Raw genomic sequence first — 21,263 nt, forward strand, 5'->3', positions numbered from 1 at the left:
CCAAGGAAGTCAGAATGGGGTCCTGGAGTGGACACTTGGAGAGAGCGACTCCTCCTCGCTGTACATTCCCCTACCGCCCCCTCCCCCCCAGGCCTCCCGCTCTCCCTCCCCAGGTGTTGGGGGAGGGGCGGGGGAGTCGTTACTTGCTTAGCACTGGACAGGACATCTATGTGGCTGGAGCAACGATTTTAAGCTTTTGTGGGTTCTGATGAAAATCTGAAGACCACCTAGGACCTTCTCCCCAGAAGGCTTCTAGCGATCCACCCGCCCAAGCACGATTTTCCCGCCAAGGAGCCGGGAGAGGTCCACACACCCGGGTCGAGCCGCTGGCAGGTCCGGCTTCTGCGAGCGCGGCTCCCCACCTTCCCGGGACCGACCGCTGGGCGGGGACCAGGGGGCGGTGCCAGCCACGCCCCGGCCGCCGCCGCGGGTCCAGACTCGTCCTAGCGGCTGCAGACCGGCCGCCCTCTGCTCCCCGGAGCCCGGACTCGCCGCCGCGGCTCGGCTTGCCGAGGGCCCTTCCCCGGCCGCCGCCAGAGCCATGAAGATGCACTTCTGCATCCCGGTGTCCCAGCAGCGGCCGGACGCGCTGGGGGGCCGCTACGTGGTGCGCGGGGGACCAGGGGTCTGATCGGGCGGGGAGACGGTCGGCGACGTGACGGGGCGAGGGCTCACCTGCTCGCTCAGCTAATCCGAGCCGCTCTGTCTCCGTGTTGCAGCTGTACTCCGTGTACCTGGACGGGTACCTCTTCTGCAGGGTGCGCTACAGCCAGCTGCACCGTTGGAACGAACAGGTGAGTAGGCTCGAGGCAGGTGAGGAAAAGCGCGCCCCAAGACACCGGACCTTTTGAGCGCTGCAAGCCCCTAACCTGGGAAGCGGGGTTGGAGTAAGGATCGATTTGGTAACGCTCGGCCTACAGCTCCGTTTATATAGGTTACCGCTCCTAACCCTCTGCAGCTGGGAGGTGAGGGAATTGGCTCAGGTGATTCTCCCAACCGCTTTCCAGCCCAGTGATCGACCCCCAGCAGCCCCCGCTGGCAGGGTGCATTTCAGCTCTTCCCCAGCATTATGTCCCCGTTCAGAATGAGCACAGTAAATCTAGACGGAGCTATAGTCTTAGGAATCTTGTACATAGATCGGTATTTCATTTTCTCTCTCCCAGAGTGTCTTAGGCTTCTTTGAAAAGGTGTGTGTATTTTTTGTTTTCAAATGAGTGTATTTATAGGCTTCGAGTACCGGCAGGCTGGAAACCCAGGAAGCAAATGACTGATCAAGACCGGAGGCCGTTTCCCACTATAGTTTCTCCCTCTGACGTGGGGCATTTTCTTTGCGAGGCAGCCTGATTTATTAGCATGCTCTAAAGGGTTTTATTGTCCTAATAAGGAAGAGTTCCAAGTCTCCAAAATGGGTTAGAGGAGTAAATGAAAGTTTGGAAATAAAATTCACCCTCCCTCTGCCTCCATGCATGTTTTCTTTTTCTTTTTTTTTTTTTTTAATCTTTATTTATTTTGAGAGAGAGACAGAGTGTGAGCAGGGGAGGAGCAGAGAGAGAGGGAGACACAGAATCTGAAGAAGCCTCCAGGCTCTGAGCTGTCAGCACAGAGCCTGATGCAGGACTCAAACTCACCCACGGACAGTGAGATGGTGAACTGAGCCAAAGTCGGACGCTCAACCGACTGACCCAGGCACCCCGTGCATGTTTTCTTTTTAATTAAAAACATTTGGGGGGGGGGGTTGTATCCTGATTTTAAAAAGCATATACAGGAAGGAAGGAAGGAAGGAAGAAAGGAAGGAAGGAAGGAAGGAAGGAAGGAAGGAAGGAAGGAAGGAAGGAAGGAAGGGAGGGAGGGAGGGAGGAAGGGAGGAAGGAAAAGAGGCCCCTGGCTGGCTCAGTCAGAAGAGTATGTGACTCTTGATCTCAGGGTCATGAGTTTGAGCCCCAGGTTTGTTGTAGAGATTACTTAAACAAAACTTACAACAACAACAGCCAAGAAACAAACTTGCCCAAGCAACAGCTATTTGGGGGAGAATCCTTCCAGGCAATCTGGGTTTCTAGCGAGCATATAACACATTTCCTTTAACTGCCTTCTGTTGAAGGACAGGTCTCAACTCCATGTTTTACTGTTGCAAACAGTGCAGGGATGCTCCTTGCTCCCATCAGCGGGCGCTGGAAAAAAAGTCCATTTTGCAAGGTAGGATGAAGTTTCTTTGGACTCGACATAAAACAGCTTGAATGTGCTCGTTACCTAATTCGTGTGGTCATCTCTGAGTTGCCACTTCCTGCTGCGGTGCCTGTGCCCCTGCAGGTGCTCAGGAATGATGGTTGGCTGACTCCCATGAGGAAGGGCATGGATTCAGACTTCTGCAGGATGAGCGGCTACTTGTGACCAAAATGTGTCTGGGGACTTGGGAGGACTGCTGAGGTAGGCAGATGGAGATCTGAAGGGAAGAGAAAGTACAGGTGTGTTTGGCACTTGGCGGGGGAAGTTGATGTGTCCTCTCGCCCAAGAATCCGCCTTCCATAACGAGGGGTGGCCTTGGGCAGGCTGCCGTCACAGTGTGAAAAGCAGGAGACTGCCGGCCGTGAGGAGCAGGAGGGTGTGGAATTGACTGACTGCTTCCTGACTGGTCACCTCACCTCTTCTCTGACCTTCCATTTTTTTCATCAAATAATAAGCAACTAGGTGGTTACGGGTGTCAACTTCCCAGAGTACTTGTGAAGAGTAGGGGCCATTTTCTCCCGGAGCCTGGCACATAGCACGTGTTCAGTTAAACACTTACTGATGGAGAGGCTTGAGGAATTCCTGAACCTGGCCCTCCTTAACCAACAGACTCGGGAAAATGCTCGTTTTCAGAAAAACTAAGACCTGTCAAGTCTTTGTAGGTTCACAAGGCGGAGCCATAAAGTGAGTAGACTTTTATTCTGTTTTGGAAGCCAGGGAAAACAAACTGTTAGTACAGTGGACTCTTAAATATTGAATAGCCACAGCCTGGTGCCCAATTTGGGGTACAGGGTAGATATTAATTAATACTTCATATTTGTCCCAGATTTTTTAAATGTTTATTTATTTTCAACGTTTTATTATTTATTTTTGGGACAGAGAGAGACAGAGCATGAACGGGGGAGGGGCAGAGAGAGAGGGAGACACAGAATCGGAAACAGGCTCCAGGCTCCGAGCCATCATCAGCCCAGAGCCTGACACGGGGCTCGAACTCACGGACCGCGAGATCGTGACCCGGCTGAAGTCGGACGCTCAACCGACTGTGCCACCCAGGCGCCCCAGATTTTTCAAAATCTGAAAGTGGAGATTTCTTTATCCAGTTTCCAACTATCTTATACCTTGCAACTTATCCTTTTCCTTGTTTCTACAGGAACGACTTCATTAAAAAGAAAACTACTTAGAAGTTAGGTGAATATTGGTATTATTAATTTAAAACAGCAAGCAGTTACTGTGTGTTAAGGTTGGCACCAAGAACTTTGTGTGTAAAAGCACGTTTCATTTTAATAGGAGTGCTATGAGCCAGGATTATAATTAGCCCCATTTAACAGATGAGAAAACCCAAAGCCCAACTGCTAGTAAGTATTGGAGCCAAGATCTGATCTCCAGTACCTGCTCCGACCCATTAAATTTTGTGGTTTTCTTACTACAGTTAACAAAATAACTTGTATCAGTAAAACAATGGAGTCTTAAAGTAACAAGCTTTTACTCTATTTGGGGATAACATAATAAAATCTCCCAATTTTCGGTGTTCAGTGTGGTGAATTTTGGTAAATGTATATGTTACTACCACCACAATCAAGACAAAGAACAGTTTTTGCACTCTGCATGTAAGTTCCCTTGCCCCTTTGCCCTTGATAACCTCTCCCTCCACCCCTGGCCCCAGGCAACCACGATCTGCTTTCTGCCAGAGTTCCAGGCACGGGATTTTATTCAGGCTGCCTAGCAAGCCTCTATGGGGTCAGCAGGGCACTCGTCATCATCATTAATCAATCCTGTTGTGTAGATCGTCTGAGTAAGGTTGCCAGATTTAGCAAATAAAAACACAGGCTTCCCAGCTAAATGTGAATTTCAGGTAAGCAACAAAGAAGTTTTGGGTCGAAGTAGTTCCGTGCAGTATTTGGGACATACTTACGTGGGCGTCCTGTGTTTTGTCTGGCAACCCGAAGTCGGAGACAGAACGTTTGGGGGACGTCTCTCAAGCACCACTCAGCTAGATTTTATTCTTCTTATTCCACTGAAGATGTGAAATGGCTCGGAATTCTTAATCTGATTTAATACAAAAATACTATCAGTAGGAAACACAACAAGGCCCCATCTGTGTGTGGGTTTGGTATTTTTTCCAGGAAGTTCTGCATCCTGGTAGAACAGAAATTTCACCTTATAGAATTAACTGATTCATTCGTTCATTTATTCTAAGTTCCCATTAGATGCCATGCACTCACTGTGGTACATTCAGGGCAGACGGCGCTTCAGCACGTGGGATTTGGGGCTTTAAGTATTGGATTTCTGTTTTGTATATTGGATGACTTTGGGATTGAGGAGAGGCACCCGCCCAGGTGAGGTGGCCCCTGCTCTTTCTCCGTCAAGTTGCGTGCAGGCTAACGCATAGAAGACTGAACTTGGCCGTGCTTTCAAGATGTCGGTTGTGAATGGTGCCCTCTGAAGTCATCGCCTGCAGGCTCGTCCCTCGGTGAGCTTCCTTCAAGGTCTGGCAGCTCGCCCCTCCGCTGTTGAGTGCTCCTCATCTCTCTGCCATGTGAACTGCTTGACTGACTTCTTTCTGTGCCTTTGAATACATAAAACCGGTTGGATTTATGCCCCGCTCTTGCCTACACCCCCTTCCTTAAAGGGATTTAAAGAGACCTGTGAAGGAAACGTTCAACTGGCTCATTTTGACCTAGTGTTAAGGATGAGGCCATCCTGTGTGAGTGACACCGGACTCTATGAAAAGGATGCTTGCCTCTTTGCAAATGTTCTGTTAGTATCAGATACGGCAATAGGCACGAGCCACAGAATCTTGCAAAGGATCCTTCAGTGGAAGGCTTGGTGAGCCCGTATCTGCTGATTTAGTTTTCCTCCCTGCTAGCTGCTGACCCAGCCCAGCTCCTTTCTTCTCTCCCTACTCACATCCTCTGTCTCAGGTTGGCCCACTCATAACCTCTGTCTACCTCACTTCCCCCTCCTGGGCAGACCCCTGCTTTCTGGCCCACTGGTTAGCGACCAGCCCTTTCTCAAGACCCATCTCAAGCCTCACCTCCTCTGGAAAGTCCTCCTCGATTTCACAAGATGCCTTTCTCTGATTCCTGTTTTACTTTGTGTTCAGATCTTGTCATATTCCTCTTTTCGTGCAGATATTTTGTTTCCCCTGATTATTTAGTTACAAAACCCAAATATTTAAATGAAGGAATGAATGAGGACCGTTGGCATAGTATACCCAGCACAGAATCCTTCTTTAGTAGATGCTCAAAAGAGATCTGGTGGAGGAGAAGGCAGGGGAGAAAGGAGGGAGAAGGGAGAAAAATGAGGGGGAGAAGGAAAAAGTAACGAAAATCCACCACTCAGTAGCTTGTAGGACTTTGGTTAAAGTCACTTCGTCTCCCTGAGCTTCAGGTTACTGTGATTGTCACATAACCTTGATATAAAGGTGGCAGGATGACAATGTTAATGGTGACGATGATCATCTACCTCACAGGGCTATTTTGATGAACAAATGGGATAATATACAAGCTCCAGGCTCATGGTCTTTGGTACCAGATGCCACTGACCAGATCGCTTTGAACTGTGGCCCTAGATCTGGTAAATCTGGGGTTTTGTTTCCAAGGGGCCTTGGAGAGGCGGGATGGATGAGTCAACATTAGAAACTGACAGTAGAAAGGATGCCATTTGTATCTGTAATTCTGCTTGTCCCGGGTGACCACTTCGGAATAAGTATGGGGGGGGGGGGCTGGAAGTGCATAAGCGGGGAAGGGGGTGATATTTTCCACTGACCGGTAAAGTCCTGTTCATGTTGAAAGACAGAGCTGTGTGATGGAGAAAGGTGCCGGAGTTTGTGCTGGGATTGAAAATATATATTATCTGAAACATGGTCTTTCGAAAACAAACAAAACCCCAAGCAAACAAACACATCTCATGATAAAAGAATAAAAGAGGTGTGTTTTCCTTTCAGTATCTGAACAGTTTTTGGAAAGAGTGTTTGGGCTAAACTCTGATGCCAGGTAATCCTTAATATGCTACTGGTTTTAATAGCTAAACTGTGTGCTCTCTGAGACCAATAGAAAAGGTTATATTTTGACGGAGTTGAACTTGGGGAGTCAATGATTGACTTTTGGCAGGCTTTACTCAGTCTGTTATATGTTTATCTTCCCCCTTAGACCAGTATCAGAAAGGGGAGGGGAAAGATTCCTTGAGAAGTCAGCTCAGGTTGTGAAACCTGCTGGGAGAGTTTTTGTGCTGTGATGGGTACTAGAACCTTAAGTCTCGGTGGCTTTTCCCCCAGTTCTTGACCTTGGCAGAGGGGCTTCCCCAAGATGCTCTGCTGCTTGTGGAAAACCCAGGCAGCTCTGGTGGCTCAAGGCTGCTGTGATTCAAACCAATTTGGGAGCATGTTCGACATTTATGAACACATGCCTAGGGAGAAAATTGCCTTTTAAAGATCGCTTAATCTGTTAGCAAGGAAATAATTGCATGCAAAGAAGACGATTTTCAGCTCTTATTTAATGGAATTAGCAGAGATAGGGTACATAAATCCCACGTTGTTTGAACAGCCTTGCTTGGGATGATGCTCCAACCGGGGTGTCTTTGGACAGTGTTTGGCATAACAGGAAAACTGCCTTGAATTTAAAAAAAAAAAAAAAAGAATTGTTGCTATGATATTTTATACTAACAGATTTAAAGGAGGAATGGTTGCAAAAGTCGATGGCTACAGGGGTCAGGCAGGTAGTTTAAATGGGAGGTGTGAGTCAGGTGAGAGGCAATGGGAAATGGTGGGAACTGCTTAGGCTTCCTCGGGAGATGATTACCTGAGGAATGTGAACCCAGTGATTCCAGAACCTCTGGTTTTTCAGGAAGCCAGAATATCAGGTGGGTTTTTTTTTTCTTAAATTTTTTAACGTTTTATTTTATTTTTTTTTTTTCGAGAGAGAGAGCGAAAGAGAGCATGCGTGCAAGCAAGCAGGAGCGGGGCAGAGAGAGAGGGAGACACAGAATCCGAAGCAGGCTCCAGGCTCTGAGCTGTCAGCACAGAGTCCGACAAGGTGCTTGAACACGCAAATGTGAGATCATGACCTGAGCCAAAATCGGACGCTGAACTGACTGAGCCACCCAGGCGCCCTTGTTTGTTTGTTTTTTAAATAAACTTTCTTTTTGTGGACCAGTTTTAGATTTACATAATAATTGCAAAGATAGTACAGAACATCCCCATATATCTTTGCACCCAGTTTCCCTTCTTATTTTCCATTAGCATGGAGCATTTATTACAGTTAAGGAACCAATATTGATACACTATTATTAACTATAGCCCACAATTCAGTTATGCTTCTTTATTGTTAACCTAATGCCCCATTTCTGCCCTGGAATCCCATCTAGGACACCATACTACATTTATTGTCATGTCTGCTTACACTCCTCTTGACTGTGTCAGTTTCTCAGACTTTCCTTGTTTGTTTGTTTTTTTAATGTTTTTATTTATTTTTGAAGGAGAGAGAGACAGAGCATGAGCCGGGGAGGAGCAGAGAGAGAGGGAGACACAGAATTCGAAGCAGGCTCCAGGCTCTGAGCTGCCAGCACAGAGCCCGACGCGGGGCTCAAACTCACGAGCCACAAGATCATGACCTGAGCCGGAGTTGGACACTCAACCGACTGAGCCACCCAGGCGCCCCAGACTTTCCTTGTTTTTAATGACCATTCTGAGGAGCACTGGTCAGTGATTCTGTGGGATGTTCCTCTGTTAGGCTCTGATGTTTCTCATGCGACCAGGCTGGGGTTATGGGTTTTTGGGAGAAAGATCACAGAGGTCAGTGCTGTTCTCATCACATCACAGGAAGATTACCTGCCATCAACATGACCTATCACTCTTGATGACTACCTTGATCACTGGGGTAATTCCAGTGGGGTTATACTTCAATACTGCCTTAGTTTTTGCTATTTTAGTTGTCCCATCTCTGGCCCATGGAGCTCTCTGAGTTTGCTTCTGTGCCTCTTTGACATGCATCCACTGTTGATTTGTGGTGGTGGTGTTGTTTTGAGCACTTTCTTGTTTTCTGGTGCTACAAGATGCTCCAGATCCCTCTTATATATCCCCCGCTTCAGTCCTAAAAATCAACTATTTTCTTCATGGAGTCCTGGTCGCTTTAGTTGGAGCAAGAGAAACCAAGGAAAATGTGTGTGTGTGTACATATCTATAAATATTTCTATATGTAACCTTCTGTATCTATGTGAAGCTAAACATGAGTTCCTACCGATATCTCCAACTCTAATCCATCGCCACATCGATCATTCTGGCTTACTTCCCTTATCTGAAAATCTTCACGCCAAGAGTAAAAACCCTGACCCCCACCACCTGCCATCCATTCACTTAATGTATCTTACCTATAGGCAGTTACTAACCTTTCTAGATACTAAACCAATACCCTCTGGTAGGACTTTCTGTGCTGATGGAAATGCTCTTTGTCCATTTCAGTAGCTACTGAATTGCAACTTGCTACTTTCAAATACTATTGCGTGTTTGGAAGGTGGCCGGTACAACCGAGGAACCGAATTTTAAATTTTATTTCCTTTTTGGGGTACCTGGGTGATCCAGTGGGTTAAGCGTCCACCGTTGGCTCATGTCATGATCTCGCGTTGTGAGTTTGAGCCCCGCATCGGGCTCTGTGCTAACAGCTTGAAGCCTGGAGCCTGCTTCTGATTCTGTGTCTCCCTCTTTCTCTGCCCCTCCCCCACTCATGCTCTGTCTCTGTCTCTGTCTCTCTCTCAAAAATAAATCAACATTAAAAAAATCTTTTTCTAAGGTTTATTTCATTTTAATGAATTTAAGTTTAAAAGTAAGTAGTCCCAGGTGGCTGGCGGTCATCCTGTTGATTGGCTCAGCTCCAAGGCCATTTGAAAGATCCTGGCTTTTCCTTGAATGAGATAGGAAACCATGGAGGATTTTGAGCGGGGCAACGGAGTGACCTAGCTTGCATTTGCAGAATATCACCTTAGATGCTGTATTAAGAATAAACAGAAGGAGGGGCGCCTGGGTGGCGCAGTCGGTTAAGCGTCCGACTTCAGCCAGGTCACGATCTCGCGGTCCGTGAGTTCGAGCCCCGCGTCGGGCTCTGGGCTGATGGCTCAGAGCCTGGAGCCTGTTTCCGATTCTGTGTCTCCCTCTCTCTCTGCCCCTCCCCCGTTCATGCTCTGTCTCTCTCTGTCCCAAAAATAAATAAACGTTGAAAAAAAAAAAATTAAAAAAAAGAATAAACAGAAGGGGATCAAGGGCAGAAGCAGAGAACTATTCTTATGCCCAGAATTCGTGATCCCCAAAGACCACCAGGGAGCCGAGTCCAATGCAAAAGCAAAAGAGCCTTTATTCGAGCTCGAGCTCAATCCCCTACCTGCACCAACACAGCAGTGGGATACCGGGGAGAGAGAGCGAGTTTCAAAAGGACAAAGGTTTTATTGGGGCCTAGGGGCAGTTGGTGAGGTAATGGCTATGGCCTCAGCCGATTGGCTGGGGAAGGGTCCTGGGGAAGGGTCCGAGTCCTGTTAGGCAGGTGAGGGGGGGGCGGTTACTCAAGGGGAGGAGGTGTGGTCAAGGTGAAGGACACAGAACAAGACCGGCGTAGGCCTGCCCTTTCACTATACTCTTGTATAGTTTCTGCAATAATCAGGCAAAGAGAGGACAGTGGTTGGGACCAGGGTGATGGCAATGGGGGTGGCGACACGTGGTTGTATTGTATTTTGAAGTTAGGGCCTATGCAAGGTGCATATTCACCAGATACACGCTGTGTTTGTGACAAAGGCCATGGAGTTAAAATTCCTACCCGTTTGTTTCTCTTCGATCTGCTTTCATTTTCTTTAAGCTACTGGCTATGGTAAGAGAGCTTTAGCCCTTCTTCTCCAGAGGCACGATGTTAAAACCTGATTTCTGACTAGTTTCCTTTCTCATAAAGAGAATGCTGGCCTCATCTTCAAGCTGCCTCTGTAAGTGCAGGGCTGGAATGAAGGAAAATGCACTTTGGTTATCTTAATTTAAAACATATTTTTGATGCATCTACTATTAGCTTGCATAAAAATAACTGCCACCGTGATCTTGGATCCATAATTGGGTGGGTAGATGGGTAGGAGGATGGGAAGGACCTCACTCACTGGGTTTCTACTGGGGTCATATGTTAACCTTACGGGAATTTTATAAACGGTCTTTTTTTTTTTAATTTTTATTTATTTTTGAGAGAGAGAGAGACAGAGACAGAGATACGGTGAGAGTAGGGGAGGGGCAGAGAGAGAGGGAGATACAGAATCCGAAGCAGACTCCGGGCTCTGAGTTGTCAGCACAGAGCCTGGCATGGGGCTTGAACTCACAAACCTGTGAGATCATGACCTGAGCCGAAGTCAGACACTTAACTAACTGACTGAGCCACCCAGACGCCCCGACTTATAGGAATTTTATAAACCAGTACTGCACAACAGAAATATAATGTGAGTCACATGTGTAATTTAAAATTTTCTGGTAGGCCGATTAAAAGACTTTTAATAATTAATAGTTATTAATAAATTAATTTTATTTAATCTGGTATATCTAAAATATTACCATTTCAGGGGCGCCTGGGTGGCGCAGTCGGTTAAGCGTCCGACTTCAGCCAGGTCACGATCTCATGGTCCGTGAGTTCGAGCCCCGCATCAGGCTCTGGGCTGATGGCTCAGAGCCTGGAGCCTGTTTCCGATTCTGTGTCTCCCTCTCTCTCTGCCCCTCCCCCATTCATGCTCTGTCTCTCTCTCTCCCAAAAATAAATAAAAACGTTGAAAAAAAAAATTTTAAATATTACCATTTCAACATATAATTTGTATAAAAAGTTATTAGTGAAATATTTCCCTTTTCTTTTTCTTTGTACTAAGTTTTGAAGTCTGGAATGTAATTTATACGGACAGCGAATCTCAGTTCAGACTAGCCACATTCTGGGGGCTCATTAGCACTGGCTAGTGGATACTTTATTAGCTAGGGTGCTGTGAACCTCTGCTGTTACGTTCAGATTTGGTGGACATGGGGTAGGGGAATTAAATTCCTAACTATCATCATTGGTATCACAGATTCTACTGGGGACTGAATCTGAGAAATACTGTATGGTGGAAGGGGTGGGCAGTCCGGCAAAAACAAATGAAAAATTACAACGTATCCCAATCTACCAAACTCAGACTGGAGATGTCAGTCTGTAGTATGCTTAACAGCATCGTCGGAAACATGTACTGAAATAAACTCCTCGAGAAAATCAAAGCATCCCCTTTTCTTCCTCTTGGCCACCAGGCAGGGGTGATTTTAGACGAAGTACTCGAGTGAGACTTGCCGTAAGAGGAGGCTTTGGTGTCTCACCAACCTTGCATTGGAGGCTCGGCCTGAAGTGTGTGTTTTCTGGATCTTTCAGCTGAGGCGGATCTTTGGAAATTCCCTGCCACCCTTTCCGCCAAAGTACTATCTCGCAATGACCGCATCCATGGCTGACGAGAGAAGGGACCAGTTGGAACAGTATTTGCAGAAGGGTATGTATTTGGATTTTATTTTCACAGATTTGTTGAGATAAATTCACCCATTGAAAGTGTACAATTCAGTGGTTTTTAGCGTGTTTGCAAAATTGTACAACCAGCCACCATGGTCGAATTTGAGAACATTTTTGTCACCCCAAAAAGAAACCTCACACCTATTATCAGTCACTCCGTATTCCTCTCCCCCACCTGCCTCTATCACCCCCTATACTAATTTCTGTCTTATATATTTGCCTTTTCTGAACATTGTATGTAAATGGAGTCATACAAAATACAGCCTTTGTATTTCGTTTTAAAAATAACTTTCAGATTTGCCCTCGGGTGTTACGTGTTGGCTTTGATTGTAGAAGTCACAGACATATTACCTGGATTCGACTGAAATAGAGGAGGGGTTCCTGGGTGGCTCAGTCTGTTAAGCTCAGGTCATGATCCCACAGTTTCGTGAGTTCCAGCCTTATGTCAGGCTCTGTGCTGACAGTGCGGAGCCTGTTTGGGATTCTCCCTCTCTCCCTCTCTGCCCTTGCCCCCCACCCTGAACTCTCTCTGTCTCTCTCAACATAAATAAACTTAAAAAAAAAAAGAAATAGTATATACGCAAAATATTTTAAAAATAGAATCTGTCCAAAGAGTATACAATGAAAAGTGCGTTCCCTTCTAGCCTAGACCCCAAGGCTTCTAGAAGTAAGCGTCATTACAAGCGCTTTATGTATTCCTCAGAAACAATTTTTGTATCTACTGGTGCGTATGCACATCTCTGTTAAACACAAATTGATATTTATTCTATATACTTTTCGGTGATTGATTCTTAAAAACTTTATTCTGAAAGAATTTCTGACTTACAAAAAGGGTGCAGAAATAATGCAAAGAATTTCTGTATATTCTTCACCCAGATTTCCCAAATGTTAACGTTTCATATTTGCTTTATCATCCTCTCAATTTCCTGTGTGTGTGTGTGTGTGTGTGTGTGTGTGTGTATTTTAATGCTTGTGTTACATACCCAAGCCACTTTACACTTAAATACTTCTGTGTGTATTTCCTAAGGTCAAGGACATTCTCTTCTACAATCACGGTATAGTTATCAAAATCAGGCAATTAATGTTATCTAATCTAGAGACCTTTTTCAAACTACACCAGTTATCCCACTGATACCCTTCACAGCACAAGGAAAAATGTTTTTTTCTTCTGTAAGTTGTTTTTTCCCTCTTAAAATCTATATTTTACAGGTCATTCTAAGTCAGAAATGATAGATTTACTTCATTATTTCTCATGGCTGCACACAGTTTTTTAAAGATAGTAAATAAAAATTCTAGAGGTCATCTATTTCCCATATGTCTTTTGTAATGGAGAATATACCTCTTTTAGACCCAGTAAATAAGCTTTTTCAAACTCAAAATGTAATATCTACTGAATTTTTATTCTCTCTTGGCTTGACTTCTAATGTCTTAGTGAAATATCCTTTTTGAACCACTGGACTTTTCACAAATGATCACAGTGCCTAAGGGGTTGCTTTTTTAGGCCTGGCCTTTGTCCATTTGTCATCAGGATATCTCCTGCATCCTCTAGCAAGGTAAAGCAAGGAGACGACGCAGCTTAGTGATGTGACTAAGATTTGGGCTCTGGAGTCAGAACTACAGTCAAATCCTAGGTTTGTACTTCATTAGCTGTATGACCTGAGCTACTGTCTGATAAATGGAGATAATATTTACCCCAGGGTTTGTTGTAAAGATTAAAGGAACTAAAATACACAAAGTGCTTAGCATTGTACTGGTTCTTAATAAATACCAATTAGATGAACACTTTTTTCAACAGCTTTCCCCATCTCCAAGAGTCTATGCTAACAATTATGTTAATTTGCATTTACACCACATACATTCCGGAAAATAAGACAAGGGCTTTTTTTTTTTCCCACTCTAAAATTGCCTCCCTTAAAAAAGAGGGAATAGCTTTTGTAAAAAGTCTCTCATGATTTTCTTTTAGTTACTTTATTCTGAAAAACGGAACATTGTTTGGGAAAGGTACAACTCGAAATGACTTCAGTCAGTGCTAGTTGTAAATGCCGGTAGAAGTTATGTGATGAAATCATTTGAAAGGTCAATAAGAGAAGAAAAGAAAGAAAAGGAAAGAGAAAGACATCTGACACAGAATTAAATAGATAAGTGTAGCTAAAGCACAGGGCCCAGAAGCATTACAGCAAGGAGGGTTAAGAAATGAGGAAGCAGTCTGGGAACGACCTCATGCAGGAATTTGAACTTCTCAGGGGGAAGTGTCTGTTCTGGCCACAGCACCTGAATATTGGTATCCGAGCTTTAAAACTAAGAGGGTAAATACTCTTATAGGTATAAAAGAATAGAAAACTTTATTACTTATTTTCACCCTTAATTTATTACTTTTTTTAAATCCAAGTTAGTTGGATTAATGATTGTAATAATGATTTCAGGACTAGATTGATCACTAGTATGTAGTGATTGATCACTTACAGAGAACACCCAGTGCTCATCCCAACTGGTGCCCTCTTTAATGCCCCATCACCCATTTAGCCCATCCCCCCACCCCACACCCCATCAGCAACCCTCAGTCTGTTCTCTGTATTTAAGAGTCTCTTATGGTTTGCCTCGCTTTCTGTTTTTATCTTATTTTTTCTTCCCTTCCCCTCTGTTCATCTGTTGTGTTTCTTAAATTCCACATATGAGTGAAATCATAGGGTATTTGTCTTTCTCTGACTGACTTATTTTGCTTACCATAATACCCTCTAGTTCCATCCACGTTGTTGCAAGTGGTAAGATTTCATTCTTGAATAGAAAACTTTAAATCTCTCTGACAGCCTTATAATCACTTTTGGGGCGGTGGCGGGGGTAACCTCTTGAGAGCTCCTGTCATTATGAGATGTGCTCTCTCAATCAGGGTTTCTTGGTTGACTTCAGATTTTCAGATTAAGAAATGTCTTGCCAAAGCAGGAGTCCCAGTCCAGGTTTAAAGATCTTTTTGCTTTTTCATATGGACTTCACCATCATCCTGCTAGGGCAGCAGGATGGATATTGAACGATACGGGCATGTGTGAATCAAGTGAGGTGCCTACGGGCATGTGTGAATCAAGTGAGGTGCCCGGGACTGATAGGAGGGTTTATGTTGCTATCAAGGCTGCTGGGAGGAGGCAAGCTTTGTGGATTTTCATGTATGTAAGAGGTCTTAGCTCCACTGCCCAAGGAGGCGGTGGTGTACTGGTAAGGCCTGTAGGACTCCCTAGAGGACAGAGCAATTTAATAGAGAGGTCAACCGAGCCCCAGGCTAACCTGGCTCACCATCCGTATTTTTCAGTAACCATGGACCCAAACATGTTGAGAAGTGACGTCTTCATTGACTTTTTAAAACTCGTACAGCTGGTAAGCATGGTCTTCTTTTACTAAGGTCATTATTTTGCTACAGAACATGTCTCTTGGTTACCATGTGTGTATTTCCAGCCTGCAGCTCCACATTGGGTAAAATACATTCATCTGGAGGACATTGGGGAACGGTTCTTGTTTTGTTCTTTTGGCGGTTTAGATTCTAGATGGAAAATGAGTGGGTCGCTTGACTTTTGAACTCATTTTAATTCAGCAGATACCTTTTTATGCTGTAGCCTAAGCATTGTACCTCTCAAAATGGGCCATGGAGAAGAGAACCTTTTATCATGAAGGGCCCCCGTGACAATTCTGGGACCCTGCCTCTGTGCTGGGATCAAGTGTGCCACAGTGAAGACATCAACGCAGCATATCCTCTGCTCTTAACTTTGTTGTGAATGGATCACAGAGAAAATTCAGTCTGAACAGAATGACATATAGTAACTCCATTTCCTTTGTTGGCCTAAAGAACCACTGGCCACTTGCCCTGTGGAGGCTGGAAGTTTGCCAAGTAGGTTTGGTTAGCACACCCCTCATTCTAGTTGTACATGTGGGAACATTTTTGTGCCTGCAAGTATGTTCTTGACTGAATGGAAATCTTTGAGAAGAATGAAGTCATAACGATAATATGATATTACCGAACTAGATCCCTAGCTAGGGGAGGAGTGATACTTTGATTGGAATTGGAAAAAAACAAACAAACAAACAAAAAAAACCAAAAGGGAGCAAATTTCATTTACTCGGTAGGTCAACCATGTTGGTATGGTAACTGGTCCGTTCAACCCAAGAAATGATCTGGGCGTCTCCCAATGTGTCACCGTGTAGATTTTCACATATTTTTGATGGCTTAAAACACATGCACTTTCTTTTTCTTTGAACAGTTTGTTGTTGAGGTGGTGATGGTGGTAAAATTCGAACAGCACAAAAGAGTTCATGATCCCACCACAGACCCCCAGTACCCCTCTTCAGAGACAACTGTTTACAGATTTTTTTTTTTTAATGTTTATTTATTTTTGAAGGAAAGAGAGACAGAGCATGAGCAGGGAGGGGGCAGAGAGAGAGAGGGAGACCCAGAATCTGAAGCAGGCTCCAGGCCCCGAGCTGTCAGCACAGAGCCCGATGCGGGGCTTGAACTCATGAACTGTGAGATCATGACCTGAGCCCAAGTCAGTCTCTTAACCAACTGAGCCACCCAGGCGCCCCTGTTTACAGTTTAATATACGTTCTTTCTACGCATTTTTGTGCACATACAAGCAGTCATATGTGTGCGTAACCTTTTTGTTTTATAAATAAGCACGTACTCTACACACTTACTGAATTTTTTTTTTTTTATTCTACATCTTGCAAATCATTCCTTGTCAGTACACAGAGGTACATTTGGCCTCACTTCTGCCCTCTTTTTTGTGTACGTTATGGGTTTTGCTCTCAGTGCCTTTTAAAAACTGTCATGGACTGTCAGTGTTGTGGAGCTTTGTTTTGAGCGTCTTTTTTTCTGATGATGTGCAAGATTTTTACCCCATTTTAGTTCTGTTAGTATTTTACCATGCCTTGCTTCTTCTGATGAGATTTGCACTTGTCTAATGGCTTTATTTTCCTCTTCTGTTTCTTCCACCAACTTCGCAGGTTGCTTTTATATCCTTTTGTTATCTTATCTCTTTTTCTGAGGCTTTCGTCCGTTCTCTGAGTTAGAGAAGGTGTATTTTTATTAATGCATCTATCCTTGTCATCTCCTCAGTGGCATTGTTTTGGGGATATATTTTTTACTCTTAGTTGGTTCCCATCCCTGCCTCCTTTGCCGCGGGAGTTTTGCCCAGGTCCCTCGCTATTTCTTCTCAGGCAATCAGTCAGCTTTAGAAGGGGCTGTGCTTTGTGAGTCAGCTGACATAGTGTTCAGGGAGGAGCTCCGGCTGAGTCTTTTGACTCTGTCTGTTGTACTTCTGGATCTTACCTCTTGTTTCTGAGCACTTTCTCTAATGTTCCGCCTGAGGGCTCGAGCAGTGTGTCTAGCCGTGAAGCCATAACCACACTTCCACATATTGTGATCTAGCATTTTAAACCCTCTTGTTGACCAAGTAGCCTCAGGACTGGCTTAGTGGTTAAGAGCACAGGCTCAGGAGTGAGATGGCTCAGGGTTGCTGTTGTTGTTGTTGATGTTTTTATTTATTTTTGAGAGAGAGCAGGGAAGGGGCAGACAGAGAGGGAAACACAGAATCCGAAGCAGGCTCCAGATTCTGAGCTGTCAGCACAGAACCCAACACGGGGTTCAAACTCATGAACTGTGAGATCATGACCTGAGCTGAAGTCGGACGCTCAACTGACTGAGCCACCCAGGCGCCCCTTAAATATCTCTTCAAGCACTTAAATATCATGTGGCAACCTTAACACTTATGAAGTATTTGCTGCCATTAACAATGTCTTTTTTTCTCTTCCCAACCATGCTGAGAGATTGCTTTCTGCAAAGATGATGTGTCTGCACATTTTTTTTTTTTTTTTTTTTTTTTTGGTGTCCCTTTCCACTAGGTAGGGTCAAATGGGGCCCGGAGTTGTATTCCCAGACGTGCTAGTCTCTGGTGATGAACTGCTTTAAGATAGATTCTGTGTGATTCGAGTCCTCTGGCCCCTTCCTACCTCTGCTTGTCTCCTCCCGGACCAGGTCTGACTTTCACTGCACTTGGCGGCCCCTTTGAAAACCCAGTAAGCAGTTCAGGCTCGGGACAATTTTCAACGTCTTCGAGGATGATTTTCCTTCTGGTTGTTTTCTGTGTGTCTCCAAAAGGAGGGTAAAACAGAGGTCGCTTTGCTTCTAAAGATGTTTACAAAGGAGGTTAAAGATTTTGACAATGAAATTAAGGTTTTTTTAAAAAAAAAAATTTGATATTTATGGATTTATTTTTGAGAGGTGGGGAGGGAGGGGCAGAGACAGAGGGAGAGAGAAAGAATCCCAAGCAGGCTCCGTGCTGTCAGCGCAGAGCCCCGTGTGGGGCTCGATCTCACCATCTGTGAGACCATGACCCGAGCTGAAATCAAGGGTCAGACACTTAGCCGACTGAGCCACCCAGGTGCCCCAAGAAACTAAATTTAAATCAGGCGGGTGGTTCTATGCTCCTTGTGCCCCTGTCCTGCTTTATGCTGTCCCTTTTATTGTTCAGACGTTGAACAAATATGAAGTGCATGCCCACTATGAGCCAACACCGCTCGAGAGGTGGGGGAGACACCAGCGAATGGCACCCAGTCCAGCTCACGGAGTTTACCGTCTTGTTGGGGAGACAGAAAGGTCACTGGGCATGTCGCTAAATGTAATGAGTACTGTGATATAGGACCACACACTGTGCTACAGGACCCCGCGGCATGACACAGGGCCATGCTCCAGAAGAGAGTGGGGGCTGTGTTGAGATTTCTACCTTCTTAGCCCTGGTGCAGCATTTGCGGGCCCTGCCAGTGGCTTTGTGCCCACTTACCCCAGTGTGAAGGACAAATAGCATTCTCTCTGCGTGGCCGTGTGAGAAAAGGGCCGGAAGGCCCTGCCATAGGATGAGTGCGTGTCCGGGAGATCTTCCAAAGAAAGTGATATGTAAGCTGGCATTGGAAGATTTCTGGGGTGGGCAGGGAGATGAGATTATACTTTAGCTTTTTCTTCCCATTAGCGACCAAAATAACAAACCACATAGTATCTGGCGGCCTAGCAAGACTCAGGACGGATATTAGCAAAAGAGAAGCGGTAGCCAGTTAGTATTGGGGGTGAGTCTACTCCAACGTCCAGTTAGACCCTTCCCTGACCGCCTTTCAGGGCCAGAGCGATTTACTGGTGGCGAATAGATGCCGTCAGCGCGGGAGAGAATCGGCCCACCAAGCTTGCAGCAAGATTGCTACTGGAGGGCGGGTGGGAGCTGGGAGAACTGGAATGAGCAGCGGTGATATGCGGATGTGCCAAACTGAAAGAGCCCAAGGAACAGGGATTAGGCAGTTTGCCCGCCTCAATATTACACAGACCCCACCGGCATATTTTCACTGCTCCTGAAAGTGCTTGGCCTGCAGTTGCCAAGTGGTTATTGCTGGGCAGTCGCATGCTCCTGGGCCTGGCTCTCTGGGATGCGGCAGGTACAGGAGCGTCTTCCTGTCTCTGGGCAAGGACACACGACATTCGAAACATGAATGCATGCAACCCTCCTGGCGCCCTTCTCAGGAGAGCCTTTATCAAGGATGATCAGATGCAGGTTGGAAAAACAAGAGGGATTTCCCTCTACAGAGTGATTTAATCTGGGCAAGACCTGGTGTTTAATGTACACTGTCTCATTTATCCTCTGCAACTTGCTGAAGGAGGTGCTGTTAGTATCTCTTTTTCAGGCTAGCTAACTTGGCCAAGGGCACATATCTCAGAAGTGAAGGAGCTGGGATCTGAACCCAGGGAAGCTGGATCCAGAGCCCCTGCTCTATTGGTGTTATGAGAAATTTCTAGAGTGGCGGTAGCCTACCCAGCCCTGCCCCTAACCATGTCCCCCTTGTTTTGTGTGTCTAGACTCCCCTGACTTACTCCGTTTTCTGTTTTTGCCCTGTGGTCGCCTTGGAGATCAAGGCAATTTTGGAAAGGCAAAATTGAAGTCTGTAGACTAAAGACATTTTTATGTTCCTGATTCTTAAACTGCAGTGTTCTATGGCCTTGTGTGAACAACATGTGTGAGAAAAAGAAGACAGAGAAGGTATCTGGAGTAGCGTTGTGTGCCTTGGAAGTTAGGGGCAACTTACTCAGGAAGTTTAGATCACTCTGGCTTTGTTTGGGGGGACCGGGGAAGTGACTCTTCCCCATTTCCTCTTAAGAATGTTTCCCTTACAGTGCAACGATTATAGCCCATTATTAAGTGTGATGGAAAGTAAGAGCTTGGCAATCCCAATGTGGATTTTCTTGGGTAAGAAACCTCAGGAATAAGGACCATGGCTACCATTCTTCTGCCTCAGAGCAGAATACCAATAAAACACACGGATGGATCTTCTTGGAAAAATTCAAAACATTCGCAAGTTGTTAAATTCAATTTGAAAAGAATTAGAAAGGGTTTTGAAGGGTGTTGAGGGAGCCCATGGTATTAGAGGATTGCGACGTTTCTTAAAGACAAGTGCATTTGATTTTGCAGCATGAACTGTGTATTTTGATTCCTGATCCACCCTAGCTCAAGATGACAGCCTAGGTAAGGTTTTATTTTTTACATCCCAAATCCACGAAGTTGGCCTTTCCCCCTCTGATTGTGTTTTTGTATTGCTCTTACATTTTATTAATGATATATGTTCTGGCAAAATTCAAATACCACAAAGAGAGCCAAATTCCTCTTGGTCACCACGCCGAATCTAAAACGTGGCACCTGTTGTGCACTTGCTTGTATCTCATAATATGAAGGTTTCTTACCGCCGTTATTTCTCCTCTTTGCCATATTGTCCTAACATGTTCATTTTTCTTTAATCAAAGCAAAACGTGCTTGTGGTTTCCAAAGTAGAATGGCACTAAAACAGATTAGAAGAACATAAGCTTCTCCTGCTCTTCAGAAGCGGTGACTTTCAAATCTTTTAGTTTTTTCTTCAGGTATTAAAAACCTGGGGGTTAATGAGATACATCTCTAATTTTCTCTTGTTCTTCAACTTGTAGACATAACCTGCTGACTGTGATGGAGGGTGAGGATTGCCGCTTTCTTATATCACCTTCTTCCATTTCCTTCACCCCAATTTTGTTATGAAACTCTTTAAAAAAATTAAATTCTTAGCATTTTGATCCCTATAACATGTACAGATTTCTTACTACTGAACAAGTAATGTTCATGATTACTTTTACTTTCTTGAAAACTCTTATTTTTCCTGGAGTTAAAATGGCATCATGTAAAAGAAAAAAAAATACTTAGTTTTCTTTAAACATATGACTCTTTCAAAGCCCATGGAAGTGCTGAAAAGAGGTATTTCTCCCATGGGGAGCCCTCCCCCCCACCTTTTTTTTCTTGATGGTGATCCACCCAGAGTCTCTGTGTTTCTGTTTAAGATGACAGGGACATGGGGTGCCTGGGCGGTGGCCCAGTCAGTTGAATGTCCAACTCTTGATTTCGGTTCAGGTCATGATCCCACAGTTGTGGGGTAGAGGCCAAGTTGGGCTCTGTGCTGAGTGTGGAGCCTGCT

At 45.0% G+C, this 21,263-nt stretch overlaps 1 protein-coding gene across 3 annotated transcripts in view; it reads left to right on the plus strand.

Annotated features, from left to right (window-relative positions):
- The first annotated feature begins 448 nt into the window (after window positions 1-448).
- The window catches only part of SNX31 (sorting nexin 31), a 71,546-nt gene continuing 50,731 nt past the window's right edge, over window positions 449-21,263 (plus strand). For all 3 annotated transcript variants that reach the window (XM_045454053.1, XM_045454054.1, XM_045454055.1), the window contains exons 1-4: window positions 449-607; window positions 720-794; window positions 11,619-11,733; window positions 15,052-15,116. In XM_045454053.1, the coding sequence (XP_045310009.1) occupies window positions 542-607; window positions 720-794; window positions 11,619-11,733; window positions 15,052-15,116 (321 nt within the window). In that variant the 5' untranslated portion in view covers window positions 449-541. The remainder of the gene's footprint in view (window positions 608-719; window positions 795-11,618; window positions 11,734-15,051; window positions 15,117-21,263) is intronic.

This window comes from Leopardus geoffroyi, chromosome C3 (assembly GCF_018350155.1).
Source record: "Leopardus geoffroyi isolate Oge1 chromosome C3, O.geoffroyi_Oge1_pat1.0, whole genome shotgun sequence".
NCBI classification, from domain to species: Eukaryota; Metazoa; Chordata; class Mammalia; order Carnivora; family Felidae; genus Leopardus; species Leopardus geoffroyi.